At 38.4% G+C, this 27,727-nt stretch overlaps 1 protein-coding gene across 1 annotated transcript; it reads right to left on the bottom strand.

The window, feature by feature from the left end:
- Nucleotides 1–164: 164 nt before the first annotated feature.
- On the bottom strand, nt 165–26,811 carry LOC136678537 (polymeric immunoglobulin receptor-like). The gene is made up of 17 exons (XM_066656583.1): nt 26,694–26,811; nt 26,301–26,591; nt 26,122–26,184; nt 26,007–26,049; nt 19,617–19,644; nt 13,024–13,336; nt 12,631–12,921; nt 12,434–12,487; nt 3,482–3,802; nt 3,089–3,379; nt 2,429–2,611; nt 1,741–1,818; nt 1,457–1,557; nt 1,309–1,346; nt 1,027–1,083; nt 553–698; nt 165–466 (listed from the first exon to the last, which is right to left on the bottom strand). Exons 1-11 carry the CDS (start codon nt 26,809–26,811, stop codon nt 2,526–2,528), a joined length of 1,899 nt encoding a protein of 632 aa, XP_066512680.1. The 3' UTR covers nt 165–466; nt 553–698; nt 1,027–1,083; nt 1,309–1,346; nt 1,457–1,557; nt 1,741–1,818; nt 2,429–2,525.
- Between the last annotated feature and the right edge of the window lie 916 nt (nt 26,812–27,727).

Raw genomic sequence — 27,727 nt, 5'->3', positions numbered from 1 at the left:
CAAACCATTTTGCACAGAAAAGGCTTTCAGAAAATTTGTCTAAATGTGAATATTTATTATAATTAATTAGCATCTGACAGGTAGAATACACTACATCTGTGAAATCATACATGGAATTGCTTCAGATGAGCAAAAAAGTATATCTTAATATTTTCTCCTGTGTTTTCATGAAGATAGCAACAATTTTGTAATGGTTTGGTAAATGCATGGAAAAGCATTTCATTCCAATTCATTCACAGTTCAGTAGAGAACTTAGAACACTTTGCCCAAAAGGATAAAAGATTGTTTTGGTATTTCTCTTCATTAGATGATGAAAGAGCCACCTCTAAAGATCATGTATCATATTTGATACATTTGACTTCATAATGTTAAAAACACTAAGATGTTGGTAACATGTGACAGCGTTGTTATTGAACATATTTCATGGCTATTAACAAATGGTTATATTGTGGTTTTCTGAATGCACCTGGAATGAACACAGACAAAACAGAAACAATGAGCAGAATGCATAAAAGTGTTACAAATAATAAAGAATGGTGTATTGTGACTCACAGATTATTAGCAAAACATGTTGCTGTAGATCACTGCATCATTTCCAGCAGCTGTGTGTTCAAGAGTTCACTTACAAGTGTATTTGTGGCATCTGTGGCTAAATTGATGTAGATCGCATCAGTTTCCAGAGCCACTTCTGATGAAAGCTGTGGATATTATATACTCAGGATAAGTCAGTCTGGTTTCAGTAATGAAATAGTTTATGTTTATAGTACGGTGCAAACATTTTAGGCACCTGAGAAAACAAGATACACAATGTATCTATTTATCTGGGCAGTAAGACCTTGTTTAAAATCAAATGTGCTGTTGATTTAAGAAATACATATGATTAAGGAGAATATATGGAAGCAAACAGTTTTTCACATGTACTAACTTTCAGAGAAAGAACACGACACTTAAGGAGAAGGTAAACCATTTTCATAATAATCTTTGGTGCCAATGATGCGTAGGTGAATGTGAATTAGGAAGTCTTACCTTTTTCTTATTTTTAATCACAGTGCTGTATGGTGTGGCATCTTCAGGTGTTGGTTCCTGATACAAGCACACGTACACACACAAACACACACACACAAAACACAGATAATAAAATCCGGTGTCTACACAATACTACCTACTGCACTCTGGGCTGGTTTCTCAGGGATTAAGTTTAGTATTTGAGTATATCCTCTTTAATATGTAGTCCAGGACTAGGCTTAATCCCAGTCTGGGATACAATTTCTACACAACATGAAGCCACCCATCAGTCACAGCACTTACAGTTTGATCTGTAGAGTTACTACTCCTCTCTCTGGTCTCTGTTAGAGAGAGAGATGGAGTGAGTGGAGCACATTATACAGAGATGTAAGTGTAAAACAGTGTAAATGAGATTGAACAGCCTTTAAGGAAATGTCAGACAAACACTTACCAGACCTTTTCCTCAATATGAAGGTCATAACCCAGACCAAGAGGAGCAGCAGACTGAGGCCTGCAGCCAGTAGAATCCAGATGAGTTTGGCATTTCCATTGCTGCAGTGAATGTAGGCACATGTTTTTTTGCAAATAATTCAACAAAATCATTAATTAAACAAAAGGAAGACACCATGAAGCACCCCCCCCCCCCCCACACACACATATAATTGTATCTATAATAAATCTTTTGGTTTCTCCAGTATCTGAACAACAATAGGAATGTCCGTTTTTTCTATTTACTTGTCTTGCTTTGTTGCATTGCCACTTGAGTTGTTGACCCGCTCAGAGTCCTCTTTTACTGTAGAAACAGGAGCTGTTCTGCAAGTAGCAAGAGGAAGCAGTGATATTCTGAGATGTGAAAGTGAAATTGTTAAAATTAATTTTTAAAAGATAACAAGAAAAATTGCCCTAAACAAAAAAAAGCTTGATGCAGAGCAATTTTATTTTAGTTGTAAAACTTTCCCAGAAAACAAACACCTTTTTAAAATAAACAAACACTGGATGAGAAGTGGTCTACAAAGTTTAGATGTACAAAGTATAACTTAGAGTTGCTTGTATTCTCTGTACTCACTGAACTAGAAGTGAACACATTGCATTTTTATCTAGTAATGTGTCTTTGGCTTGTGAGAGTATACACTAACAAATCCTTATCTCCATTTTGTGGATTTTTATTTAACTACATCATTTGAACACAGAAGCTGCCCTTCACAGGGAGATCATTGTTTTTTTTTTAACTGGACAGTGAGAAAATAAGGGGAATGTTTTGTATTTTCATATTTATCATGCTTCATCTCACACTTGGTTGGACCTTGTACATTCTCAGATGTATTTTTGTAGAACTTAGAGTTGCTTTTCTGCAAATAGGAAGGGGCAAAGCATGCTATACTAAGGTATGAAAGTGTAGCTGTAGTAGAACTTCAGTGCTTACTGATTAGCTGTTTTTGACTCTGAATTTCTGGTCAGACTTGTGGAATCTAAAAAGACAAACATTCATATTTTCTGTTAATTCATTTAATTTGATCAATTCAAACATGGTTTCTGGTCATACCTGATGTGGTCTCACTGATGCTGGTTTTCTCAGTTGAGGAAGTTGTAGTCACTGCTTTTGTTGCTGTTGAAAAGGAGAAATAAACTGATGTTAGTGGCACAGTTACAGTGTCATGGCTGTGCAGGGTGGACGAGGAGACGGACGTAAATGCAAGGAAGTTTTATTAAACATAGATAGGATCAAAATAAACACAGGTAGATACACAGAAACTAGAGAAGACTAAACTACGAATTATCCAGAGACAGAAAGTAGACAGCCATGAACTGGGGTAGACAGGTGAGACACACAAAAGGGAGTAACGCACACAACACCAGACAAGGGAGCACTGAAACAAAGGGACTATATTTGAACAAGGCAAACGAGGAACACCTGGAGACAATAATGAGACAGAGGCAGGACTAAGGTGGGGCTAGGGCGGAGACAGGAACAACAACAAAACAAAGCCATGTGCAGAGGAAGCAGACATGACGTGACGAGGGCGTTACATACAGCAGGACAATCAGCAGATATGGGCAGTGTTTCTGATAGATGTGATCTTACTTGTAGGTCTTTCAGTGACAGTGAGGTGAACAGTAACTCCCACTTCTCCTGCACTGAACCAGTACCAGCCAGCATCACTCTTCTTCAGTCCACTCATCTCCACACTGACCGCTCCTCTCCCATCATCACTGATCTGCACTGCTGAATTCTGGGATGTTAAGCAGCTCCAGTCTCTAAATCTGCACCACTGCTTCTGTTTATTCTTATAATCAGTTCTGTAGAGACACTGGACACTGACACTGCCCCCTTCCTGACCACTCACTCTGCTGTTTATCACAGACACAGCAGGATCTGAATAAAGAGGCAGAGAATGAGTGCTGTAAACACGTCCTCCATCAAACAAGCTTTAAGTTACAGTGAACAGATTCTACTTCACACAGAGAGACTTCTTACCTGCACTGACCGTCAGGTACAAATAATCACGGTCATCTAAGGTCTCATCCCCTCCAATTTCCACAGCGCACCAATAATATCCAGAGTCAGACTCTTGGAGACTGTTGAGTTCCACAGTAAACATATTCTGGGTCGGATAATCAGTGACTGATGTACTTCCACTTGTGTTTGTACGGGCTACTATTCCACAGGAGCTCCAGTAATACCCCTTACACCAGAATTTAGGGTTTGATTTGTATTGTTCATTATAAAAACATGGAATAGTGAGAGATCCTCCACTTTTTACAGCTACATTCCTCAGTGTCTTCACACTCTCAGACTCTACAGAGAAGAAATCAAATGGTACAACAGTGTTACTCCGACTCAGGAACTGCTTTAGAACTATATCAGAGAAATAAACTGGTCATAACTGAGCAAACACATTTCACCCTCGTCCTAAATGTTATTATTCAGTATCCACTCTGCACCCTGGAGCAGGTGAGTTAATCAAAGTGTATTTAAAGCAGTGAGAGAGTGAAGAACACACCTCCAGTGCACAGGAATGATGCAGCATTGATCTTACCTGAGATGTAGAGGAAGAACACAGAGAGAATTAAAGAACTCATGAGGGAGTAGAAGTGTATCTTTCTGTAAGAAGCTCCAGAGACAAATACTCTTCCTGCCTCTGAGTGAAGTACATTTGACTGAAGTGTTCTTCCTGTTTCTGACCCTCTCCTGCTCTGAATAGACTGGTTAAAAAATTATTGATTGTTGTTTGATCATTTGATGATTCTGTGATGTTACAGTCAGTTAATTAAAATATTATATTTTTTATGTGAATTCTTAAAGCATAAATAAATAAAATCTTAATTCAGGTTCATTTGAATTTGTTTGAAGATGTTACCCTAGTTTCTGATCTATATATTTTATTTAAAAATGAGAAATGAATGATTGTGAGAGTTCTCATTATCAGAGTTTAAAAACATTGCTCTTTTGTTTGTCTCAAATCCTTCACTTACTGAAGGAATAAAGTGAGAGGGTTTATCACGATATTTGGAACAGGCCGTGTCCAGAAACCTTAAATGTTACTGCATTTTCCTATAGAGCCTTCTCTATTCCTCAGTCCTGTGTCTGAATACTGGAGGAGATGAGAGAAGCTGCTCAAATCCCACTGAAGCAGCTTCCAGTGAAGGACACATCAGTGAACACTATCCAGAAAAACAGTTACACATTTCAGAGTGACCTCACTGTGTTCAAGCCTAGAGAGGACGGAGCATTCTGTAATTGGTGTATGTTGCACTTGATAAAGAAGGTGTGTAGTTTAAGGCTGTGTGAGTGTGAGGAAGCCCTGTGAAATGACTGTGATTGGCTGTAGGGGAATTAAGGGGTTGATTTAAAGCCAATATTGTGATAGGTTTAGGTTTGATGTTGGATACGTCATCAATTTACACACTCTTTGTTCAACAGTCCATAACTGCCCATGAAGACTACAGTGCTTTCATGTGCCTCACTTCGCACGTTGCCATTTAAAAGAGTTGGCGGATATTGCAGGACCACAAAGACCCTGTTTTCCAAAGCTCCATGAGAGGAAGGTGAAGACCAACCAGAATGAAGAGTTTTATTTATAGTTGTGTGACAAACATGGCAGAGAAAAGTATAAAGATGTAAATATATTTATCAGATGAGTTCTGCTTGTAGTTTGTACAGAGCTACTGTAGAAAACCAGTGTAAAAATACAAACAGGTGCCTGTATATTACACGTCTGTCCCAAATGCAGCGTCTGAAGAGAAATAAATACTTCAGTTTTATAGTCTGTTACTGCCCCCTGTTGGTGATTTGTAACGGTTGCAGTTGTAATGTAATCAATGAACCGGAGTTTAAGAGAGTACCGTTTACAGATGTAGGCTAATACATTACTACGAGCCTTGCCCAAGAACTCACTTTAGTGTGACTCTATATAACCTCTATATGATGATCTTTCCCCAGCACTCAGCACAATGCTGTGATACTCTTGTAAATACTGTGTTTAAATTAAAATATTCATCCATGTGTTTGAGTGTAGGACCCTGCACTGATCCAGTCAGCAGCAACAAGAGCTGAAAACAGGAAGAAACTCTGAGGTGGTGCTGCAGAGGCAGGAAGAGTATTTGTGTCTGGAGCCACTTACAGAAAGATGCACTTCTACTCCCTCATGAGTTATTTAATTCTCTCTGTGTTCCTCCTCTGTATCTCAGGTAAGATCAATGCTGCATCATTCCTGTGCACTGGAGGTGTTCTTTGTGTTGTTCAGTGTTCACTGCTTTAAATGTGCTTTAATACATTTTTATCACAGTGTCGCTTCAGTCTAAAAGACTCATTCTCTTCACTCTACAGTGACACTGATGTGTTTTCTGATGTGTTAATTAATAAGTTCATAATAAAAGAAGAAGTGTGAATAAACCTATAGACACCCTGTATTGTCCTCTATTGGAGGGGATTTTTCTGTACATGTTTCTGCACCAACCACACAGGCAAAAATAGTTTTTAGTTGAAGAAAACGTCTGCTATTAGTAACACTGTCTTTGCTGGCAACAAAAAGAGTGACATCATAATGCATGCGCAGGCATTGAATAACGTGTCTGTCCTTGAAGATTTCTGATCAGTGGCAGTGCTCACACAATAACTGCTGCTGTTCTATAAAATAAGAGACATTGTATTGATGAAAGGGACAGACTGTAATAAACTGTAATAATGTTCCTTTTATAACAAACAACTGGGCAGATGGAACTCCACCCAATACCTTTTGGAAAGTGTCGGAGTGGTGTTCGTGATCCAGAACTAATCATTCAGCATCAGTATCTTGCCTTACTAAAGCTCTTAGTGGCCAAATACAATCAAATCCAGCAGCATTGTTCCAGCCGCTAGTGTAAAGCCTCTGAAGAGCTGGAGCTGTTACTGCCGCCACTAAGAGAGACAGAATATAGCAGCATTAAAACATAAGTTTAATAGTAATGTGAGCTTGGTGTGTGTGTGTGTGTGTGTTGCTGTGTGTGTGCTGATTTAAATGATCATTATTATTTTATATGAGACATGAATAACCTTTTTAACTAAACATTGTTAGAGTACAATTGTACTGTTGTGTTAACAGTTTTCTTCTCTGTAGAGTCTGAGAGTGTGAAGATACTGAGGAATGTAGCTGTAAAAAGTGGAGGATCTTTAACCATTCCAAGTTTTTATGATGAACAATACAAATCAAACCCTAAATACTGGTGCACTGTACAAACACAAGAGGAAGAACATCAGTCACTGATTATCCGACGCAGAATATGTTTACTGTGGAACTCAACAGTCTCCAAGACTCTGACTCTGGAGATTATTGGTGAGCTGTGGAAATAGGAGGGGATGGGACACCAGATGACGGTGATTATTTGTACCTGACGGTCAGTGCAGGTAAGAAGTCTCTCTGTGTGAATTAGAACCTGTTCACTGTAACTTAAAGCTTGTTTGATGGAGGATGTGTTTACAGCACTCATTCTCTGCCTTTTTATTCAGATCCTGCTGTGTCTGTGAACAACAGCAGAGTGAGTGGTCAGGAAGGGGGCAGTGTCAGTGTCCAGTGTCTCTACAGAACTGATTATAAGAATAAACAGAAGCAGTGGTGCAGATTTAGAGACTGGAGCTGCTTAACATCCCAGAATTCAGCAGTGCAGATCAGTGATGATGGGAGAGGAGCGGTCAGTGTGGAGATGAGTGGACTGAAGAAGAGTGATGCTGGCTGGTACTGGTTCAGTGCAGGAGAAGTGGGAGTTACTGTTCACCTCACTGTCACTGAAAGACCTACAAGTAAGATCACATCTATCAGAAAATATCTGTTGACCGTCCTGCTGTAACTGTCACTGGCACCAGTTTATTTCTTTTCAACAGCTACCGCAGCTTTGAGTTCTGTCTCTACGTCTGAGAAAACCAGTCTCAGTGAGACCACATTGGATATGATCACAAAACATGTTAGAAATAAACCAGTTAAAAAAGCACTAACCCTGACCTTCTACAACATTTACGAACAGAAACATGGCAGTAGAATTGATCTGTTGTTGTAATACAACTGAATAATAACACATTTCTTCTGTATTTCATACCTGAGCCCAATATTGATTTATTAAACGTTTGTTAATGTTGTCCTTCACACTGAGTCTAAAACTAACAGACAGGAACACTGTGCTAGAAAAAAACAAAGGAACAAACAAAAAACCCTCACTAACCCACCATCCTCTCACTCAATGTTATAAATATATTCCTTTCCTGAAGCATGATAATGAGCTAATGGTGTGGATCTGGTGTGTTTCTACAGCTGAAGTGGTTGAGTCTGTGCTCCTGTAGAATGATTCTGGACACCACTGATACTGTTAGATCTCATGTAGATTTTAGTGCTTTGAGAGAGCAGTGTTTACATCAGTGACACTGTGTCCTTGTTCAACTCTAACAGCTGTATCTTGTACCATATTTTATAACACTGTTATGTATTCAGTTCTGTTTATAAGACACCTCCACTCCACTCCACAAAGTGCAATGTTATAACTTAATGCTGGAAAGAAATCTATAAATGATCTTAAATATTAACATTCAACTGGATATTAGCAGCTGCTGTGACAGTCGAGGCCAATTGTAATAAGCCTTTATATAGGTTTATTGAGGTATATTTCAGCTCCTCATGATATGTAAGTGTCCTGTTTCCTCCTTGGTAAAGGGTTTCTTATGTTAACAGAAGCAGCTAAAAATACATTTTTCAGAGGCAAACAAACTGAGAGAATGATGGACACTCTAGGTACGATCACAAACATTTTTCTTTGATCAACAAAACCTGAACCTGTAATAAATATTATAATATCTATATAAATATTAATAAATATTGTTTGTGTTTTAAAAACAGTAGAATGCATTTTGACTTGTTTTGATTTCAGACACATGTTCTGGTGTCAATGTGTAAGTACGAGGGTTTGTTATTACTTTACAGCACATTTATATGTTCTGAAACATGCTAATATTTATTAAGATAAGTCCATATTCTCATTTATTTTCACTTGAACTACGTTGAGATCAGACTTTCATAACATTGTAGAGTTTATCATTTTAAACTGATGTAAGTCTGATATGAATGCTGGTTCACTACTTTATTATCCCTGGTGTGTTTTCTGTTTCAGGGCGTCAGAGTGCTTCTGTGTGGCACACAAATGATTCCACACACGCTGTGATCATAGAGCTGTCAAGATTTAAAAACCTGGGAGATTTTGTAAACTACTCAACTGCTTCATAATCTCCTGCCTTTGGCATAAATTACTGATCTGTTTATGCTTTAGAACAGCTATAATCAAGACCACCGGCTCAGCTCAGGGTTACTGCAATCTCCTATGATCACTTTCAGCTCAGTTTGTGGAACATCCTTTTTTTTACATCTATTAATAAAAATGACTCATTACAAAGTCGTTAAATCCAACTTAACAAACATATTTGGAAGGTAAATCTATGATTTGTTGCTGAGTGTTCTGTTACTGTGTTGTTACTTTTCACCTTTCCAGTGTTGCATTCATATTCATGTGTAATGTGCTTTAATGTATTATATCTAAAATGCTCTAGAAATAGAGATATATTATTATTGTTAGAAATATTTTAATGTTGATCATTATTGTGTTCTGTTCTGTTGTGCTGATACATTCATTAAACTAAATAATAAAAAAAAGATCATTATTAATTGTGCACTGTAAAAATGACCTGCATTCACACTCAGTAGCAGTATAACTCGTGTCTCATCTGGGGTGGTGTATATTAGGCATGTGACATGTTTCAGCACACGTGAAATGTGACACACGTCTTCCCTTCTAAGGTGGAATATTTGACATTTACAATTTTGTACAAAGACAAATGCTCAAATGCAATTCACACCCTCTACAGAGAACATTTCTGCATATTTACACTTAATGCACTGTTCCACATTTATTTGCCGAGCCTCAAACCCTAAATGTGGGCTGTGAAAGAGGACATTTGTTTACCTCAATGTGTTAAACTCAACATTAGTATTTAAGAAAGTCTGGTCTACTATAATAATATTAATAATATTTTTATTAGAAGCATGTGTTAATTAAGGAATGAAACATGAACAAAACTAAAACATATTACGAATACAGTTGCAGCAAAAAATCATGGGCCAACTGTAAAAAACTGATAAAAGACCATACAGTGATCAGAGAGAGAATATAAATTGGACTCTGAGGGTGACTCCTAAAACATCCAATGAATTAGAGCAAGGTTGTCAGTAATGCAGATATGACGTACTTAAATCAGTGTATGAGAAATACATGTGGGTTTACCGTACTGTTTAGTTCCCCTACTGACCACTAAGATGAGAAATATTTAAAGCTTCAAACCAGACTAAAGCCATTCTTTTTCACGTGAGTATGTTTTATTGAAGTGCAAGGGCAGAGTCTTCATTTTGAATGGTCTGGCCTGGTTTTGGTTTAGAAATAGGGTCCTGGGGTCATGGGTTCGAGCAACACTCCGGGTGAATGTCTGTGAGGAGCTTGGTGTGTTCTCCACATGTCGGTGTGGGTGTCCTCCGTTTGCTCTGGTTTCCTCCCAAGGTCCAAAAAGCACACATTGGTAGGTGGATTTGCTGCTCAAAAGTGTCCATAGGTATGAGTGAATGTGTGAGTGTGTGTCGCACTGGGAAGGACTGGCGCGGATGTGTTCCTGCCTTGCGCCGCGTGATTCCGGGTAGGCTCCAGACCCAGGAATACCCTGAACTAGGTAAGCGTTTACAGACAATGAATGAATGAATGAATGAATGAATGAATGAATAGGGCTGTATACACCAGTGATTGAACTGAAAAAACAGGCTGGATTGTGTTAATAAACCCATTACATAATAAGGAATTGTGTAGTTTGACTCGCCTCTTATTTGTGAAGCACAGAGCTGTAGATCACTGCATCATCTTCAGCTGCTGGAGAGAGCTGTAAGTTGAGACAGTTTTAGAAATAAATGAAGGTCTCAGCTCTTTCAGCAGCTAAGATAAAGACTTAGGCTTGAGAACCTCCATCAAAACCAGGTATTTCTCATAAATATTTACTGCCTTTACATAATTGAGGGCAGCTCTAATTCCCCTAAAACATATTGTGGTCTCAGGATAAGTCAGGCTGGAGATGTTTCAGAAACCAAAAGCTGTTTATATGTAGGAGATTGAGAAGAATAAAATCTTAACCACTTTTTTTTCTTAAGAGTGCTGTACATAACACACTACTCAATCCCTTAATGTTTCAGTGATACAGCTTTTAAGTAGATGGCTGTGATGAATATGGTCTTACATTCTTATTCTGGGGAATTATAGTACTGTATGTCACAGAGTCTTCAACTTCAGATGTAGAGATCTATTTCTCACACACACACACACACACGCACGCACGCACGCACACACACACACACACAGACACAGACACAAGATTTCATAATCTTAAAATATACAAAAAAGTATAATATCAAAAATGACTAACGTCATACATTACAGTTCGCTGCACCTAAATGTATCATATTCATTTCTCTGAAAGTACATTACGTTTCAAGTGAAACAAGTCTGAGAGAAATAATCAGTGACAGAGTGGTAAACCCAAAGAATCCCTTGTGTTCTATACATTCAGACATTAAAGGAGATGAAGGTAATGAATAAAGTCTTACTTTCTTCTTTTTGGGAATCACAGTGCTGTATGTTACTGAGTCTTCAGCTGTAGAGGTCTATTTCAGTCACACACACACACACACACACACACACACACACACACACACACACACACACACACACATTGCACCAATGACAAAATCTGATGCCAAAGAGGCACAATACTATCTCCTGCAAAACACCTGACCTGAGACAACATGAAGCTCCCTATCACTCACAGCACTTACAGTGTGAACTTCAGAGTTACTGCTCCTCTCTCTGCTCTCTGTTTGACTTGCTTCTGTTAGAGAGAGAAGGAGTGAGTGCTGATGTGTGTAATAAAGTGTACATTTGATTAAAAAGCCTGAGCCAACAAATACTTACTGGAAAGTTTTCTCAATATGAAGGTTATAACACAGACCAGGAGCAGGAGCAGTCCGAGGCCTACAGCCAGGAGAATCCAGATAAGCTTTGAGTTTCCATTGCTGCAGTCAGTTAAGTCACATGACCTGTGTAAGTTATTAATTAAGAAAAGGAGACCCACCATGAAGCATATGAGTCACTACCACACAAAAATATCATATTATTAAGAGTTACATGCCAAAGAAACTGTTTTATCAGTCACTAAAGTACACAATCAATAAACATGTCTCATGATGTGATAATTACTTGTTGTCCACGCTCTTGTTGTTAGTTGAGTGGTTAATATGTTCAGCAGTTGCTTCTGCAGAGGAGGCCATTTTTTCTGAAGAAAAAGCTGTTGTTCTGCAAAAAAAAGTGGTGTACAGTGGTGTGAATGATCAACAGGATTCAAAGGCTAACAAACAAAAAGACTGCACTGCACAAATGTTTTCATTACGTAAAAAAATAGTTATGTTAAAGTGGAATTTGTTTTCTAGAACTAATAATCTAATATCAGAATCAGACCTCACAAATGTTCCTGTAACTAAAGGCAATCATTTTTTACAGCAATGTTCTCTCTAGTGTAAAGCCTTCCTTAAACATAGTTCCTCCAGACATTAGTCTCTGACCTAAGGCTGTTTACACATTTGGTTGGCACTTGTACGTCTTAGGGAAGTGTTGTTTTTCAGAAAATACCATTGCAGTTCTGCAAAAAATCACGGGGCAAAAATACGCTACAATGAAGTGTTTAAGTGTAGTGGAACTTCACTACTCACTGATTTGCTGTTGGTGAGGGTTCATTTTTAATCGTTTTGGCGCCTAGAAAAACAAATATTGGATTTTTTTTAGTTTATTCATTATTTTTAATTCTAACATAAGATTGTGATTTCACCTGATGTGGTCTCACTGTCACTGGTTTTCTCAGTTGAGGACATTGTAGTCACAGCTGTTGTTGCTGTTGAAAATGAGAAATGGCATAATTCAATTGCAAATTTGTGCCATAAGAGGTCTGCAGATTTAGGCCACATTTGGGCCTAATATTCATTGCCCTCTGGGTATGGGCAGTGTTTCTGATAGATGTGATCTTACTTGTATGTCTTTCAGTGACAGTGAGGTGAACAGTAACTGCCACTTCTCCTGCACTGAACCAGTACCAGCCAGCATCACTCTTCTTCAGTCCACTCATCTCCACTCTGACCGCTCCTCTCCCATAATCACTGATCTGCACTGCTGAATTCTGGGATGTTAAGCAGCGCGAGTCTCTAAATCTGCACCACTGCTTCTGTTTATTCTTATAAACAGTTCTGTAGAGACACTGGACACTGACACTGCCCCCTTCCTGACCACTCACTCTGCTGTTTATCACAGACACAGCAGGATCTGAATAAAGAGGCAGAGAATGAGTGCTGTAAACACGTCCTCCATCAAACAAGCTTTAAGTTACAGTGAACAGGTTCTGCTTCACACAGAGAGACTTCTTACCTGCACTGACCGTCAGGTACAAATAATCACTGTCATCTACTGTCCATTTATCTCCAATTTCCACAGCGCACCAATAATATCCAGAGTCAGAGTCTTGGAGGCTGTTGAGTTCCACAGTAAACATATTCTGGGTCGGATAATCAGTGACTGATGCTCTTCCTCTTGTGTTTGTACGGGCTACTATTCCACAGGAGCTCCAGTAATACCCCTTACACCAGAATTTAGGGTTTGATTTGTATTGTTCATTATAAAAACATGGAATAGTGAGAGATCCTCCTCTTTTTACAGCTACATTCCTCAGTGTCTTCACACTCTCAGACTCTACAGAGAAGAAGTCAAATGGTACAACAGTGTTACTCTGACTCAGGAACTGCTTCAAAACTATATCAGAGGAATAAACTGGTCATAACTGAGCAAACACATTTCACCCTCGTCCTAAATGTTATTATTCAGTATCCACTCTGCACCCTGGAGCAGGTGAGTTAATCAAAGCGTATTTAAAGCAGTTAGAGAGTGAAGAACACACCTCCAGTGCACAGGAATGATGCAGCATTGATCTTACCTGAGATGTAGAGGAAGAACACAGAGAGAATTAAAGAACTCATGAGGGAGTAGAAGTGCATCTTTCTGTAAGAGGCTCCAGAGACAAATACTCTTACTGCCTCTGAGTGAAGTACATTTGACTGAAGTGTTCTTCCTGTTTATGTCCCTCTCTTGCTCTGAATAGACTGGTTAAAAATACCTGTCATTTAAATGCAAATGTATTTTTTTTGTAGGAGTTCCACCATGTATTAAATTCTGCTTTTTATGTATTAAAACAAGACCCTGCAGTGGTCAGAAGGAATAGAAGGTGATGACTATGGGCTCTCCTAAAATATGTGATGAATTAATGTATTCACCAATGCACATATTTACTTTAATACATGAAAACTACACATGGGTATATCATAGTAATCTTTACATCCACTTCACTGTACACTGTGATGTGAATACTTCTATTAAAGCTGTGAAATTACATGTTATTTTTTGGTATTTTGTGATGAATTCTTTGATTTGTTTGAACTGAACTGCAGCATCTTTCTTCTTTGAAAATGATGTGGTCTGGTATTTTGTTCAGAAATATAGCCACGCACAACTGCAATCAGCACAGAAACAACAAAATCAATTAGAAACATTCTAAAAAGTGTAATAAATTCATCAGATAATAAATTATACTGTATTTTGACTCACCTCTTACAGAGTTTTACATCACTGCATCGTCCCCCGGCAGCTGGAGAGAGTTGGAAAATGGAAACGCTTTAGAAATAAAAGGATCTCTCTGCTTGCTTTAAATCTAAACTGAAATCTAATTCATGACATTAAAGTCACTTACAGTTGTGTTTTTGGAAGCTGAGGCTACATTGACGTAGATAAAGTCAGTTTCCTGAGCTGCTGCAGATGAAGGCTGTGGATAGTTATTACTATTGATAAGTCAGTCTGATAATGTTTCAGTAATCATATACATTATTGAGGTGTCAACTGCAGAATTCTGTTACATTTTAATACTTAATTTGGATTTGACTTGTAAAATCCAAAACCTTTACAAAGTTCATGATTAAATTCACAATACACATTTCTCATGGATAGAGGTAACATTGTCTTCTCCATATATACAGCACAGGCTCCCTGTAACTGCTAAGACAGAGCAGTACTTCACTAATGGCTTGGCCTTGCTCCTTCCCAATCCTACAATCTGTAGACCACTCACTCACACCTACAGACACTTTTATGAGTCCCAATCCACCTACCAACGTGTGCTTTTGAACCGTGGGAAGAAAACAGAGCACCCAGAAGAAACCCATGCGGACACAGGGAGAACACACCAAACTCCTCACACACAGTCACCCGGAGCAGGACTTGAACCCACAACCTGTGACTGTGTCACTACCTGCTGCACCACCATGCCGCTCTTAGTCTGATGCCAGTGAGGAGCAATTACTATCAGAACTGGATCAAAGTTCATTCTGGTTACTGTCCTCTACCATACACCTGTAAATCAGAAAAAGCTGGCACTAGGTGGAGAATTCAAAATAAGAACCATGTCATTTTTAAATTTGCACAGACTTTGTGAACCAATGATCCATGTTTTAGTTTCTACTATTTCATGCATCCACTCTGTGATTAGGGCATTTTAGGGAGAGTATAGAGGGACATGAATTGTTTTTAAGAGTGGATATAACCACTCTTTTTTTAGCATTAACTTTGTTCTAGTATTAACTTTAATTCTAAAAGATGCAAACTGCTGCCTCCTAGAAGAGACCTTTTTAAGGACGTCAATGCTCATTTCAACAAGACAACGCACAAAGCCACGGCTGTGAAAGAAGAAGGTGCAGGGGCTGACTTGGCCTTCTTTTAAACTGAGCTGTTCCCAAAAGAGAATGTGTGACACATTCTGAAACACAAGAAAAGACAAGCAAGATCTATATACTGCTGCATAGGCTTAGATTGGTTTGCAGGAAACACAAAACCAACACCTGAAACAATTTACCACAAGGTGTCATTTACTGCATGTATTTCAGCTGTTGTGGAAGAGAAAGGCAGATTTTTGAAGTTGTGAACACTTTGCTGTCAAACCTTTTTCTATAATCTGTTGTAGCATTTAAATTAGTTTATTTTGAAAACACAACATATTTAATTAGGTCTAATATGAAATAATGTGCTTTTTAAATGGTTTTTCAGTGTAAAACAGGCCAAAGATAATTTATAGAATCATTCTGGCTTTTTCTCAAAAAACATGCATAAAACCACAATAACAGAAAAAAACACGATACAATAAAGTCACAGACACCTTTCTCAGTCTCTTAATGTTTCAGTGATCAAATAAAGTTTAAAGGCAGATTAATGGTCTTACCTTCCTTTTATTGGGTTTCACCTTAGTGTATGTCTTTGAATCTTCAGATGGCTATTAAACACACACACACACACACACACACCAGCCTTACTATTTTTTAAACAACCAAAATCATTTTACTGAGAAATGGGCTTCAAAAGCTGCAAATCTAAAGCCAGAGAAGAACAGCAGTGACAGCACAAATATATGAGAGAGCTGAGAGCAAGGCAAATACACACAGAAAAGCTGTAAACATTACATCAATCTGCATTTATAGCTAATAAACTTTAATAACATGAAAAAAAGAGAACAAAGACATGGCAAAGGAAAGCACATCAGCAAGATGCATAGCTCAAAAATAATAAATCTATCTGAGCAGGGGAGTATCCAAGAGAAACAACAAGAGCACAAAAGAGCCACTTATCAGCATTAATACTGACTGTGTGAACTGTGGTGTCACTGATCCTCTCTCTGGTCTCGGCTGGATCTGTTTGTAGTTGGTGAAGTAGTGATGGAACGGAATAAAGTACATAATATAGAATAGAAAAGTTTATTATTATAAGCAGTGGTTAGAACAGTTTGAAATGTGTGGATTAAAATCAGAACAAATATTTGACTATTATCCTCATGAACATAGATTTTTGTAAATAACCTCCTAATAAATTCCCAATATAATTCCTATATTATCATATGGAATGATTCATATGCCATTAGGAATTTGTAAAGTTATATATTCTCATCATCAAAAAACATTGTTCCCCAAGAAGGGTCAGATTACAATGATTTTCTGAGGGAAGATAAAGAAAACCATGAGCAATACATTATTAAGTATTTTGACTGATATGGGCAATGTTTATTGAGCTACACATACAGAATTAGCGTCTCTCAGTATGCTAATGCTATGCCAGACTTCTCTACATGGAACTGTAGAGATACCTAATGGTGTACTGCACCATCCCATGCCTGTAATCAGGAAAAAAGGTGATCTAGAATCATACGCTATCGCACCCCACACCATGACACCAGACCTTCTGGACATGTGATGTGTTCATCTTGGCACTGGCCTCGTTGCCTCCACACACAGATTGATTGGTTGTATCCACCAAGACAAAAACAGGACTCATCACTGAAAATGACCCTCTGCCAATCTGAGTGACTCCATGACAGTCTGCCACACCACTGCAGTCTGTTTTACTCAGGCCTGGTTCTAGACTGCTTTGGTTGGGGTCAAAGGAGTGTAGTTATTCTGTTCCATTTCCAAGGCTCCTTCGTATGTGGCTGACAAATGCATCCAGAATAGGTTGCATTTAAGCAGAAAACCTCAACCTTTACATTAGGATTATTTCTTTAGAAGGTTTGTATTGACCAGTATCGATAGTACACTAGGTTCACTGAGGAGAGCTTAGACACAAATGCAAGACCAAGATGCAAAGTGTTACAGATTAGTGCGTATTTATTAACAGCTTCATATAACCCTCCACCGTTTTTTGTAATTCTGTGTCTAACTGAGAAAACTATCAGAAAAAACAAAAACAAAATCCATCCAGACCTTGCAAATAGCGTATACGTCATTAGATGTCACAACAAGCAAGAAAAACGACAGCAATAGAACCATTTCCCATTTTCTTTTACTCTGGCCACGTTTTTCCATTTTTAAAAATCGAGTCTTTCTCGTGTCTGTGTATCAGAAAGTTTGTTTAAATCATCACTACACAGGCAGACACGCTTCATGTGCGTATATGTTTCGAGTGTCTCTCTTATAAAAGACACGTAAAATTTTGTCATGATAACCTGACCAAAAAAGAACGCGTTTACATGCTTCTCATGGTTTCCACCTTAAATCTGGGCATTACATATCCATAATAGGACTTACATCACACATTGTAGCTGACAACATAATATTTCTTTAGCTAGCTCTATCTAAACACACTCGAGTTTTTCTTCACAAAGTAAATGATTCAGGAAAAAAAACCTTGAAAGAATTGGCCCCATAATACTTTTATTAGACAGTCTGGACAGTTTAACAACTTTCTAAACAAAAAGGATCCTAATAAAAGCAGAGACTCAACACAAGCTCCTGAGAGAGCACACAGACACAGACTCAGGAATAGGGTGCTTGTAGTTGAACTGAGAACACGTGAGAACTTTTCTTATTGTTATAATTTTATTAAATGTATAGATTATGTGCATAATGTAAATAAATAGTAAAATACTTCAATTACAATGTGAACTAACAGAGAGTAACTGCCACTAAGAAACCAGAATGATATTGTGAAAGAAATAACAAGCAAAATGTCACCAAAAATTAAGCCAACTCTACCATGCGGGTTTGAGCTTAAAGTCAGCCCTATTACATCACTTCCTCTCCTATTCACAGTGTCAGAACTCGTCTGCTCTGCTGAGCTACAGGTGACAGTTTGTCAACTCAAAGAGCCAATCAGAAATAAGCAAAGGTTCAGCTGGCTCAGCGTGCTTTGTGGGTGGGCAGAGAGGATGTTTGGGTGGGCAATGCCAACCCCCTCTCAACCCTCACCACCACCCACAGAGCAGGTGTTCTGACGAGCTGTGCTACCTTGTCGAAATGTGCTGCCATAGCGTACTGTTATATGTACAGTGCTTAAATAAAACAGTAGGTGAGATATAAGCTAAATGTAGTTTATCAGAAATGCTGTATAAGCAGGAGATATGCACAGCATAAATCTCCTAATTAAAAAATGATAAGGCAATTATGGTGATAAGAAATGTTTTATAGTTTTTTTTTAATTCAATGAGTCGTGTACAATTTGAATAATACATTTTTATAAATAATAACGGTAAATTAACTTAAAAGAGATTTATCACGTAAAATACCACATTTTTGGGTCTGAGCATGTGCAGAGCTGCAAAGTAGCATATTTCAACAAGGTAGCACAACTCGTCAGAACACCGGCCCTGGTTTTACTGCTGGCTGAGCATTAAACTTGAATCATTCAGATGTCCCACGATGTCAAACCTATTCACCAGGTTTCCTTCCTGTCAAATGATTCTGCGTGCAACTATTTATTTATTTAGATTATGAGTTTATTCTAGAGGGTGTAATAACCTTAAACAGGATTACTCACTGATCTGTTGTTATACACAACCATGATGTATCAAATTTTTTAAGTGTTTCTTTAACATTGCATTATTTTCAAGAACTGACCCTGTTCCTCATTTATTTAAATGTATTGCAGGCATCAGTTTCAGAATGAGATTTCCAAATAAAAGTTTGGAAATGTCGTACTATTTTTGTTGAAATACAGATCAAACCGGATTCAGAAATCTATTCATGGAATGCTTTTGGTAAAATCTCAAAAGCTCCTATGACAATAGAAGAGAGGGAGTACTTACTGAACATTCTTCTCAACAGGTAGGTCACAACGCTGACAAAAAGTCCGAGTCCTGCAGCCAGTAGAATCCAGAGAAACATGGTGTTTCCACTTCTGCAATGAATGAAGACACATGATATGATTAAACTAGCATTGCTTACACATCCTGGGCACATTTAACCTGAAGGAAACACATCTTTGTTTTTCTTTAAGTGAATTACTTGTTTTGCTTTGTTTTGCTTTTGCTCGAGTCATTTACTCTGTCAGAAGTCACTGCAGAAAAGGAGGCTGTTCTTCTGTTAAAAGCAAACGAAGGGAAGGTGTGAAATTCAGTGGTTTTTAAAGGTAAATGTCACATAATGAAGGTCATTACTTACTGTGTAGTCCCTGATTTTCTTGTCGTAGCTGTAGAACATGTAAGACAAATTACACAAATGAATTACAGTATTTTAATGATTTTGCAACACACAAAATAGTCACTTGGCTTTAGAATTCAAGAAAATTTACAGTAGGACGGTCAGCAGATATGGGCAGTGTTTCTGATAAATGTGATCTTACTTGTAGGTCTTTCAGTGACAGTGAGGTGAACAGTAACTCCCACTTCTCCTGCACTGAACCAGTACCAGCCAGCATCACTCTTCTTCAGTCCACTCATCTCCACACTGACCATTTACATTTATGCATTTGGCAGACACTTTTATGCAAAGCGACTTACAAAAGAGGATCTAACATTCGAACTACAGCACAAATTATACAAAATACCTTACATTAAGTGCAATATGCCAGGACGTAATAAGTGCATTAAAGAGAGACATTCAGTGCAAAAGATACTCTCGGAAGAGCTGGGTTTTCAATGATTTCTTGAATGCAGAGAGGGTTTCTGTTGCTCTGATGGTGCTTGGAAGCTCGTTCCACCAGCGTGGTACCAGAGATGAGAATAGCCTCAACTGACCTGTTATTATAGATATTTTATTTAAAAAATTCGAAATGAATGACTGTGAGAGTTCATTATTCTTATTTCTGTTTTTCTCAAATCCTTCACTTACCGGAGCAGGAATAAAGGGAGAAGGTTAATCCTGATTTGTGGAACAGGCCGTGTCCAGAAACCTTAATTTTTGCTGTTTCCCTGTTCCTAAGTACGGAGTCTGAACACTGGAGGAGCTTCCAGTGAAGGACACATCAGTGTACACTGCCCAAAAAAGTTACACATTTCAGTTTTACCTAACCGTGTTCACAACAGAGAGGGTGGTCAACCACGAGCACATGGTTCAACCAAGCTTTATATTCTGGTTTGTGTGTGTGTGTGTGTTTGTGTGTGTTATTACAGTCATTGTTGGATCACAGTGCTGCAGTTTGTCTCATTTCTCTTTTCCAGTCAAACGCCCTTGAGTGCCCTCTATCGGCCGTTAGTGCAGCCTTCACTGAGAGCGACAATGACCCAGGATCAGCACAGATCTATTACACAAAACCCTTTAAGAAGGAAAGTCATTTTTGTTTACAACCTTTTGACATTGCGAAGGGAGAGGTATTAACATGTAAATACTTTGTTTGTCCTTTTCTATATAGGTTTTTATGGTGCTGATGTTATCAAAGTGTAGACTTTAAGAAGAATTTCAAGACACGGGGCTCGTTTCCTCGATTCCTCAACAATTCTCTGGTTATAGAGAGGGAGAGTAAGAAATGAGGGGAAGGACAGGGGGACTAGCAAACATTTCTGTTCTATGACTTAAAACAACCTGAATCTTTTTATACTTCAGTGTTTTATAGTCTGCTGCTGCCCCCTGTTGGTGAGTTGGAACCGTTACAGCCGGAAAGTAATCTGGAGTTGAAAAAAGTGCAACCCTGCACTGATCCACAGTCAGTAGCAGCAAGTGCTGAAATGAGGAAGAGCTCTGAAATAGAGCTGCTTCAATCAGAATATGAAATTTTACTCATTGAGAAAGTATTTGTCTCTGGAGACTCTTACAGAAAGATGCACATTTACTCCCTCATGAGTTCTTTAATTCTCTCTGTGTTCTTCCTCTACATCTCAGGTAAGATCAATGCTGCATCATTCCTGTGCACTGGAGGTGTGTTCTTCACTCTCTCACTGCTTTAAATACACTTTGATTAACTCACCTGCTCCAGGGTGCAGAGTGGATACTGAATAATAACATTTAGGACGAGGGTGAAATGTGTTTGCTCAGTTATGACCAGTTTATTCCTCTGATATAGTTCTGAAGCAGTTCCTGAGTCGGAGTAACACTGTTGTACCATTTGACTTCTTCTCTGTAGAGTCTGAGAGTGTGAAGACACTGAGGAATGTAACTGTAAAAAGAGGAGGATCTCTCACTATTCCATGTTTTTATGATGAACAATACAAATCAAACCCTAAATACTGGTGTAAGGGGTATTACTGGAGTTCCTGTGGAATAGTAGCCCGTACAAACACAAGTGGAAAAATACATCAGTCACTGATTATCCGACCCAGAATATGTTTACTGTGGAACTCAACAGTCTCCAAGATTCTGGCTATCTCTGTAGAACCTGTTCACTGTAACTTAAAGCTTGTTTGATGGAGGACGTGTTTACAGCACTCATTCTCTGCCTCTTTATTCAGATCCTGCTGTGTCTGTGATAAACAGCAGAGTGAGTGGTCAGGAAGGGGGCAGTGTCAGTGTCTCTACAGAACTGATTATAAGAATAAACAGAAGCAGTGGTGCAGATTTAGAGACTGGAGCTGCTTAACATCCCAGAATTCAGCAATGCAGATCAGTGATGATGGGAGAGGAGCGGTCAGTGTGGAGATGAGTGGACTGAAGAAGAGTGATGCTGGCTGGTACTGGTTCAGTGCAGGAGAAGTGGGAGTTACTGTTCACCTCACTGTCACTGAAAGACCTACAAGTAAGATCACATCTATCAGAACATATCTGTTGACCGCCCTGCTGTCACTGTGTCACTGGCACAGTTTATTTCTTCTTTTCAACAGCAACAACAGCTTTGAGTTCTGTCTCTACGTCTGAGAAAACCAACATCAATGAGACCACATTGGGTATGATCACAAAGCATGTTAGAAATAAACCAATTAAATACATTGGCACTAACCCTGACCTTCTACAACATTTACGAACAGAAACATGGCAGTAGAATTGATCTGTTGTTGTAATACAACTGAATAATAACACATTTCTTCTGTATTTCATACCTGAGCCCAATATTGATTTATTAAACATGTTTGTTAATGCTGTCTTTCACACTGAGTCTAAAACTAACAGACAGGAACACTGCTAGAAAAATAAAAAATAATAAAATTTCTTTATCTTCAGGATATCAATAGTCTGTTATATTGTGTCTTCATTGAGCCTTTCAGATTTTTGAGACACTTTGAAAATAAAAAGATAATATCCACGGAAAGAAGCTAAACGTGTATTTTTTCCATGGTGTGGAAGTTGTGTTCTACTGCACCATTTAAGGTGAAAGAGAAAATCCAAATGAATAGGCACAACACTTCATGAAAAATCTCTAAGGCTAACCTAGGATTGATAGCTGTGCTGGGAATGAGAGCAGAGAGATGGCAGTCTGTCCCCCAGTGACTGTGTGAGATGAGAATGTTAGGTAAAGAGCAGAGAAAATGTAAAATACAGCATTTGGGTTAGTATTTGATGTTTAATTTTGTGTGGAAAAAATCAAATGCTTCTGTGTTTTTCTAAGTGCTAATAAATACACAACCCAGAGAACAAATTTTTACACATTAACACACTTAAAGCATTGTTAAAGATTTTTTTGCTGAATTTAAAACACTGAATGTGGGGCATTTTAGGGGAAAAGTTTGTTAATGGCAACAGAGTCTGGTGAACTGAAAAAATGTGTGGTGAACGGAACAAATATATGTATATTTTGTTAATTTTAAAAGCAGATATTATTCAAACGTTAAAAAAAGTTGTAGCACAGAGTCTGTCTACAGCAAACACTCAAGAATAAATATTGATCAGGATGGAATACAGGCTGGACTCTGACGATGGCTAAAGATCTCTTATGATCTCAACACAGGAAGAATGAGTTTTCAGCAGTGCACATATTACATATTTACATTGATGTATGTAACATACATGTGGGTATACTACAGTGGTTAAAACACCTGCTAAGTTACACTGACCACTATGATGAGGATTCTTATTTTGACCTTTGAAATCACACAAATTTGACCTTTGAAGGGGATGCTTTGTTTTGTGTCTTGTTTGCCATTGATCTCTTCTGGCTGTTTGTTGAGAAATACAGCTGTGTACACCTGGAATCAACACAGACAGAAAAGCAACAATGAGCAGAAGCCTGAAAAGTGTTTAAGTGTTTAACAAACAAACAAAAAACCAACAAACAAAACAAAACATAATATAATGTGGTGTATTCTGCCTCACTTCTTATTTGGGCAAAATATTGCCGTACAGCATTTCATCACCTCCTCCAGCATCTGGTGAGAGCTGTAAAATGAGACAGATTTAGAAGTAAAAGAGGATATAAGCTTTTTCGGCAGCTAAAATCATGGTCAGACTAAGGAACTTCCATCAAAGTAACACTTACTGGACTCAGATACATGACGACATCTCACCTACTTCAGATTAAAATAGAGGTGTGATTCATAACAACAGCTTTATAAACGTTCACTTACAGGTTCATTCGTGGCCTCAGTGGCTACATTGCCGTAGATCACATCAGTTCCCAGAGTCACTTCGGACAAAGGCTGTGGACATTATTTACTCAGGATGAGAAAATCTAGTACTGATTCTGTAATAAAATCACGTTTATGTGTTTGTCGATATAAAAAATAAATACTTACCTTCTTTTTCTTAGACACAGTAGTGTACCTATCTGCATCTTCAGCTGTAGTGCTCTGTTTCATACAGACAGACACACGTATATATACACACACAGCACCAATGACAAAATCCACAATGATACACAATACTAATTACTGCACTATGTGTTTGAACACTAGAACTCAAACAACATGAAGCCACCCATCATTCACAACACTTACTGTGTAAATTGCTGAGTTACTGCTCCTCTCTGTGGTCTCTGCTTGATTTGCTTCTGAGAAATGGAATGAGTGGATCACATTAGGTAGGTGTAGGTGTAAAACTGTGTACATTTGGTTAAAAAGCCTGAGCCTATAAAGAAAATGTCAGACTTATACTTACTGGTATGTTTTCTTGATATGAAGCTTATGACACAGATCAGGAACAGCAGCAGTCCGAGGCCCACAGGTAGTAGAGTCCAGATAAGCTTTGAGTTTCCATTGCTGCAGTGAATAAAGTCACATGACCTTTGTAAATTGTTCATTAAAGAGACCCACAATGAAGCATGTAAAATTCATTATCACACAATAACGCCTTAAAGCACTAACAGACTGACATTGGATATCCTTCATCTTATCCTGTGTATAATTACAACCACACAATAATATCATTTTCAGTGCACAAAAAATAAACATTTTTATATAATGTATGAAATACTTGCTCTTGTTGTCAGTTGAGTTATTTACATATTCAGAAGAATCTTCTGCAGAGGAGGCAGTTTTTACTGAAGAAAAAGCAGTTTTTTTGCTAGAAGTATAAGAAAACAATTACACAGAGGTGTGAATATACAGGGTGAGTCAAAATTCAAATTACACCCTTTTATTTTGTTTGATATTGCTACATGACCACGTTCCCATTGGAAAAACTTTTCCCCTTGATCCAATATGGCCGCCTTCAAGATGGTAGCCTTGTTCCGAACCTAGCCTAAAAGATAGGCTCCCTCACAAATTACTTGCTGGCGTATTCAGATAAAAGTGTGTCCTGCACCTTTTGACTCACCCTGTACAACAGGCTTTAAAGGCTAACTAAAGGAGATTTAACTACACAAATGGTTTATTTGATGGAAAGACCAGCTACACTTTCCAAATGGCATCCAAACACTAGTCAAAACCAAGGAATATCTATCCATTCATTGTCTGTATCTACTTATCCAGTTTAGGGTCGCTGTGTGTCCAGGGCCTACCTGGAAGCACTGGGCACAAAGGGGTAATACATCCTGGACCGGGTGGCAGTCCTTCAGAGGGCGACACACACTCACACCTATGGACACTTTTGAGTAGTTGATCCACCTACTATTGTGTGTTTTTGAGAGAGGACACTAGAGCACCTGAGGAAACCCACAGAGACACGGGGAGAACACACCAACTCTTCACAGACATTCACCCAAAGCAGGTCTTGAACCCACAATCTGTGATAGAAACGCTAACTGTTGCACCACCATACTGCCCAAATCAAGGAACACTCTAAGCTAATGTAAGATACACCCATAGATTACTCAGGCCTTCAGCAATGCACACACAGTCCACAGGGCAATTCATAATGGAGCATTATGCAATATATAAGGTTAGACATGTTAAAGTGGAATTTCTTTTCTAGAACTAATAATCTAATATCAGAATCAGACCTCACTAATATTCCTGTAACTAAAGGCAATCATGTTTTTACAGCAATGTTCTCTCTAGTGTAAAGCCTTCCTAAAACATAGTTCCTCCAGAAATTAGTCTCTGACCTAAGGCTGTTAGAGCTTGCACTGCCATATAAGAAGAACATTTATATTTTGTATATGTTTCTTACTTCATTTCACACTTGGTTGACACTTGTACGTCTTAGGGAAGTGTTGTTTTTCAGAAAATACCATTGCAGTTCTGCAAAAAAGCACAGGGCAAAGGTATGCTACACTGAAGTGTGAAAGTGTAGCGGAACTTCACTACTCACTAATTTGCTGTTGTTGGGGGTCCATTTTTAGTCGTTGTAACACCTAGAAAAACAAATATTAATTGTTGTAATTTTAATTAATTTAATCAATTCTAACACAAGATTGTGATCATACCTGATGTGGTCTCACTGATACTGGTTTTCACAGTTGAGGATATTGTAGTCACAGCTGTAGTTGCTGTTGAAAATAAGAAATGACATTATTCAAGGCCAGATGTGTGTCATAAGAGATCTACAGATATACATCCATTGCTGTCTGGGTATGGGCAGTGTTTCAGATGCAAATAATCTTACTTGTAGGTCTTTCAGTGACAGTGAGGTGAACAGTAACTCCCACTTCTCCTGCACTGAACCAGTACCAGCCAGCATCACTCTTCTTCAGTCCACTCATCTCCACACTGACCGCTCCTCTCCCATCATCACTGATCTGCACTGATGAATTCTGGGATGTTAAGCAGCTCCAGTCTCTAAATCTGCACCACTGCTTCTGTTTATTCTTATAATCAGTTCTGTAGAGACACTGGACACTGACACTGCCCCCTTCCTGACCACTCACTCTGCTGTTTATCACAGACACAGCAGGATCTGAATAAAGAGGCAGAGAATGAGTGCTGTAAACACGTCCTCCATCAAACAAGCTTTAAGTTACAGTGAACAGATTCTACTTCACACAGAGAGACTTCTTACCTGCACTGACCGTCAGGGACAAATAATCACTGTCATCTGAACCGCCTTTGATTTCCACAGCGCACCAATAATCTCCAGAGTCAGAGTTTCGGAGACTGTTGAGTTCCACAGTAAACATATTCTGGGTCGGATAATCAGTGACTGATGTTCTTCCACTTGTGTTTGTACGGGCTACTATTTCACAGATGCTCCAGTACTTCCCCTTACACCAGTATTTAGGGTTTGATTTGTATTTTTCATCATAAAAACATGGAATAGTGAGAGATCCTCCACTTTTTACAGCTAAATTTTTCAGGGTCTTCACACTCTCAGACTCTACAGAGAAGAAGTCAAATGGTACAACAGTGTTACTCCGACTCAGGAACTGCTTCAGAACTATATCAGAGGAATAAACTGGTCATAACTGAGCAAACACATTTCACCCTCGTCCTAAATGTTATTATTCAGTATCCACTCTGCACCCTGGAGCAGGTGAGTTAATCAAAGTGTATTTAAAGCAGTGAGAGAGTGAAGAACACACCTCCAGTGCACAGGAATGATGCAGCATTGATCTTACCTGAGATGTAGAGGAAGAACACAGAGAGAATTAAAGAACTCATGAGGGAGTAGAAGTGCATCTTTCTGTAAGAGGCTCCAGAGACAAATACTCTTCCTGCCTCTGAGTGAAGTACATTTGACTGAAGTGTTCTTCCTGTTTCTGACCCTCTCTTACTCTGAATTGGTTCTGATTGGTTAAAAATATATATATTGATTTATTATTATGTGAATTAAAAAAGAGAATAAATCAAATATAATTCAGGTTTAAACTGGTTTAAAGTGTTAACCTAGTTCTGATCTAGATATTTTATTTAAAAAATTCGAAATGAATGACTGTGAGAGTTCATTATTCTTATTTCTGTTTTTCTCAAATCCTTCACTTACCGGAGCAGGAATAAAGGGAGAAGGTTAATCCTGATTTGTGGAACAGGCCGTGTCCAGAAACCTTAATTTTTGCTGTTTCCCTGTTCCTAAGTACGGAGTCTGAACACTGGAGG

Source organism: Hoplias malabaricus, chromosome Y, assembly GCF_029633855.1.
Source record: "Hoplias malabaricus isolate fHopMal1 chromosome Y, fHopMal1.hap1, whole genome shotgun sequence".
NCBI classification, from domain to species: Eukaryota; Metazoa; Chordata; class Actinopteri; order Characiformes; family Erythrinidae; genus Hoplias; species Hoplias malabaricus.
Note: the sequence above shows the minus strand (reverse complement) of the source record. Positions and strands in the feature narration are given on the sequence as shown.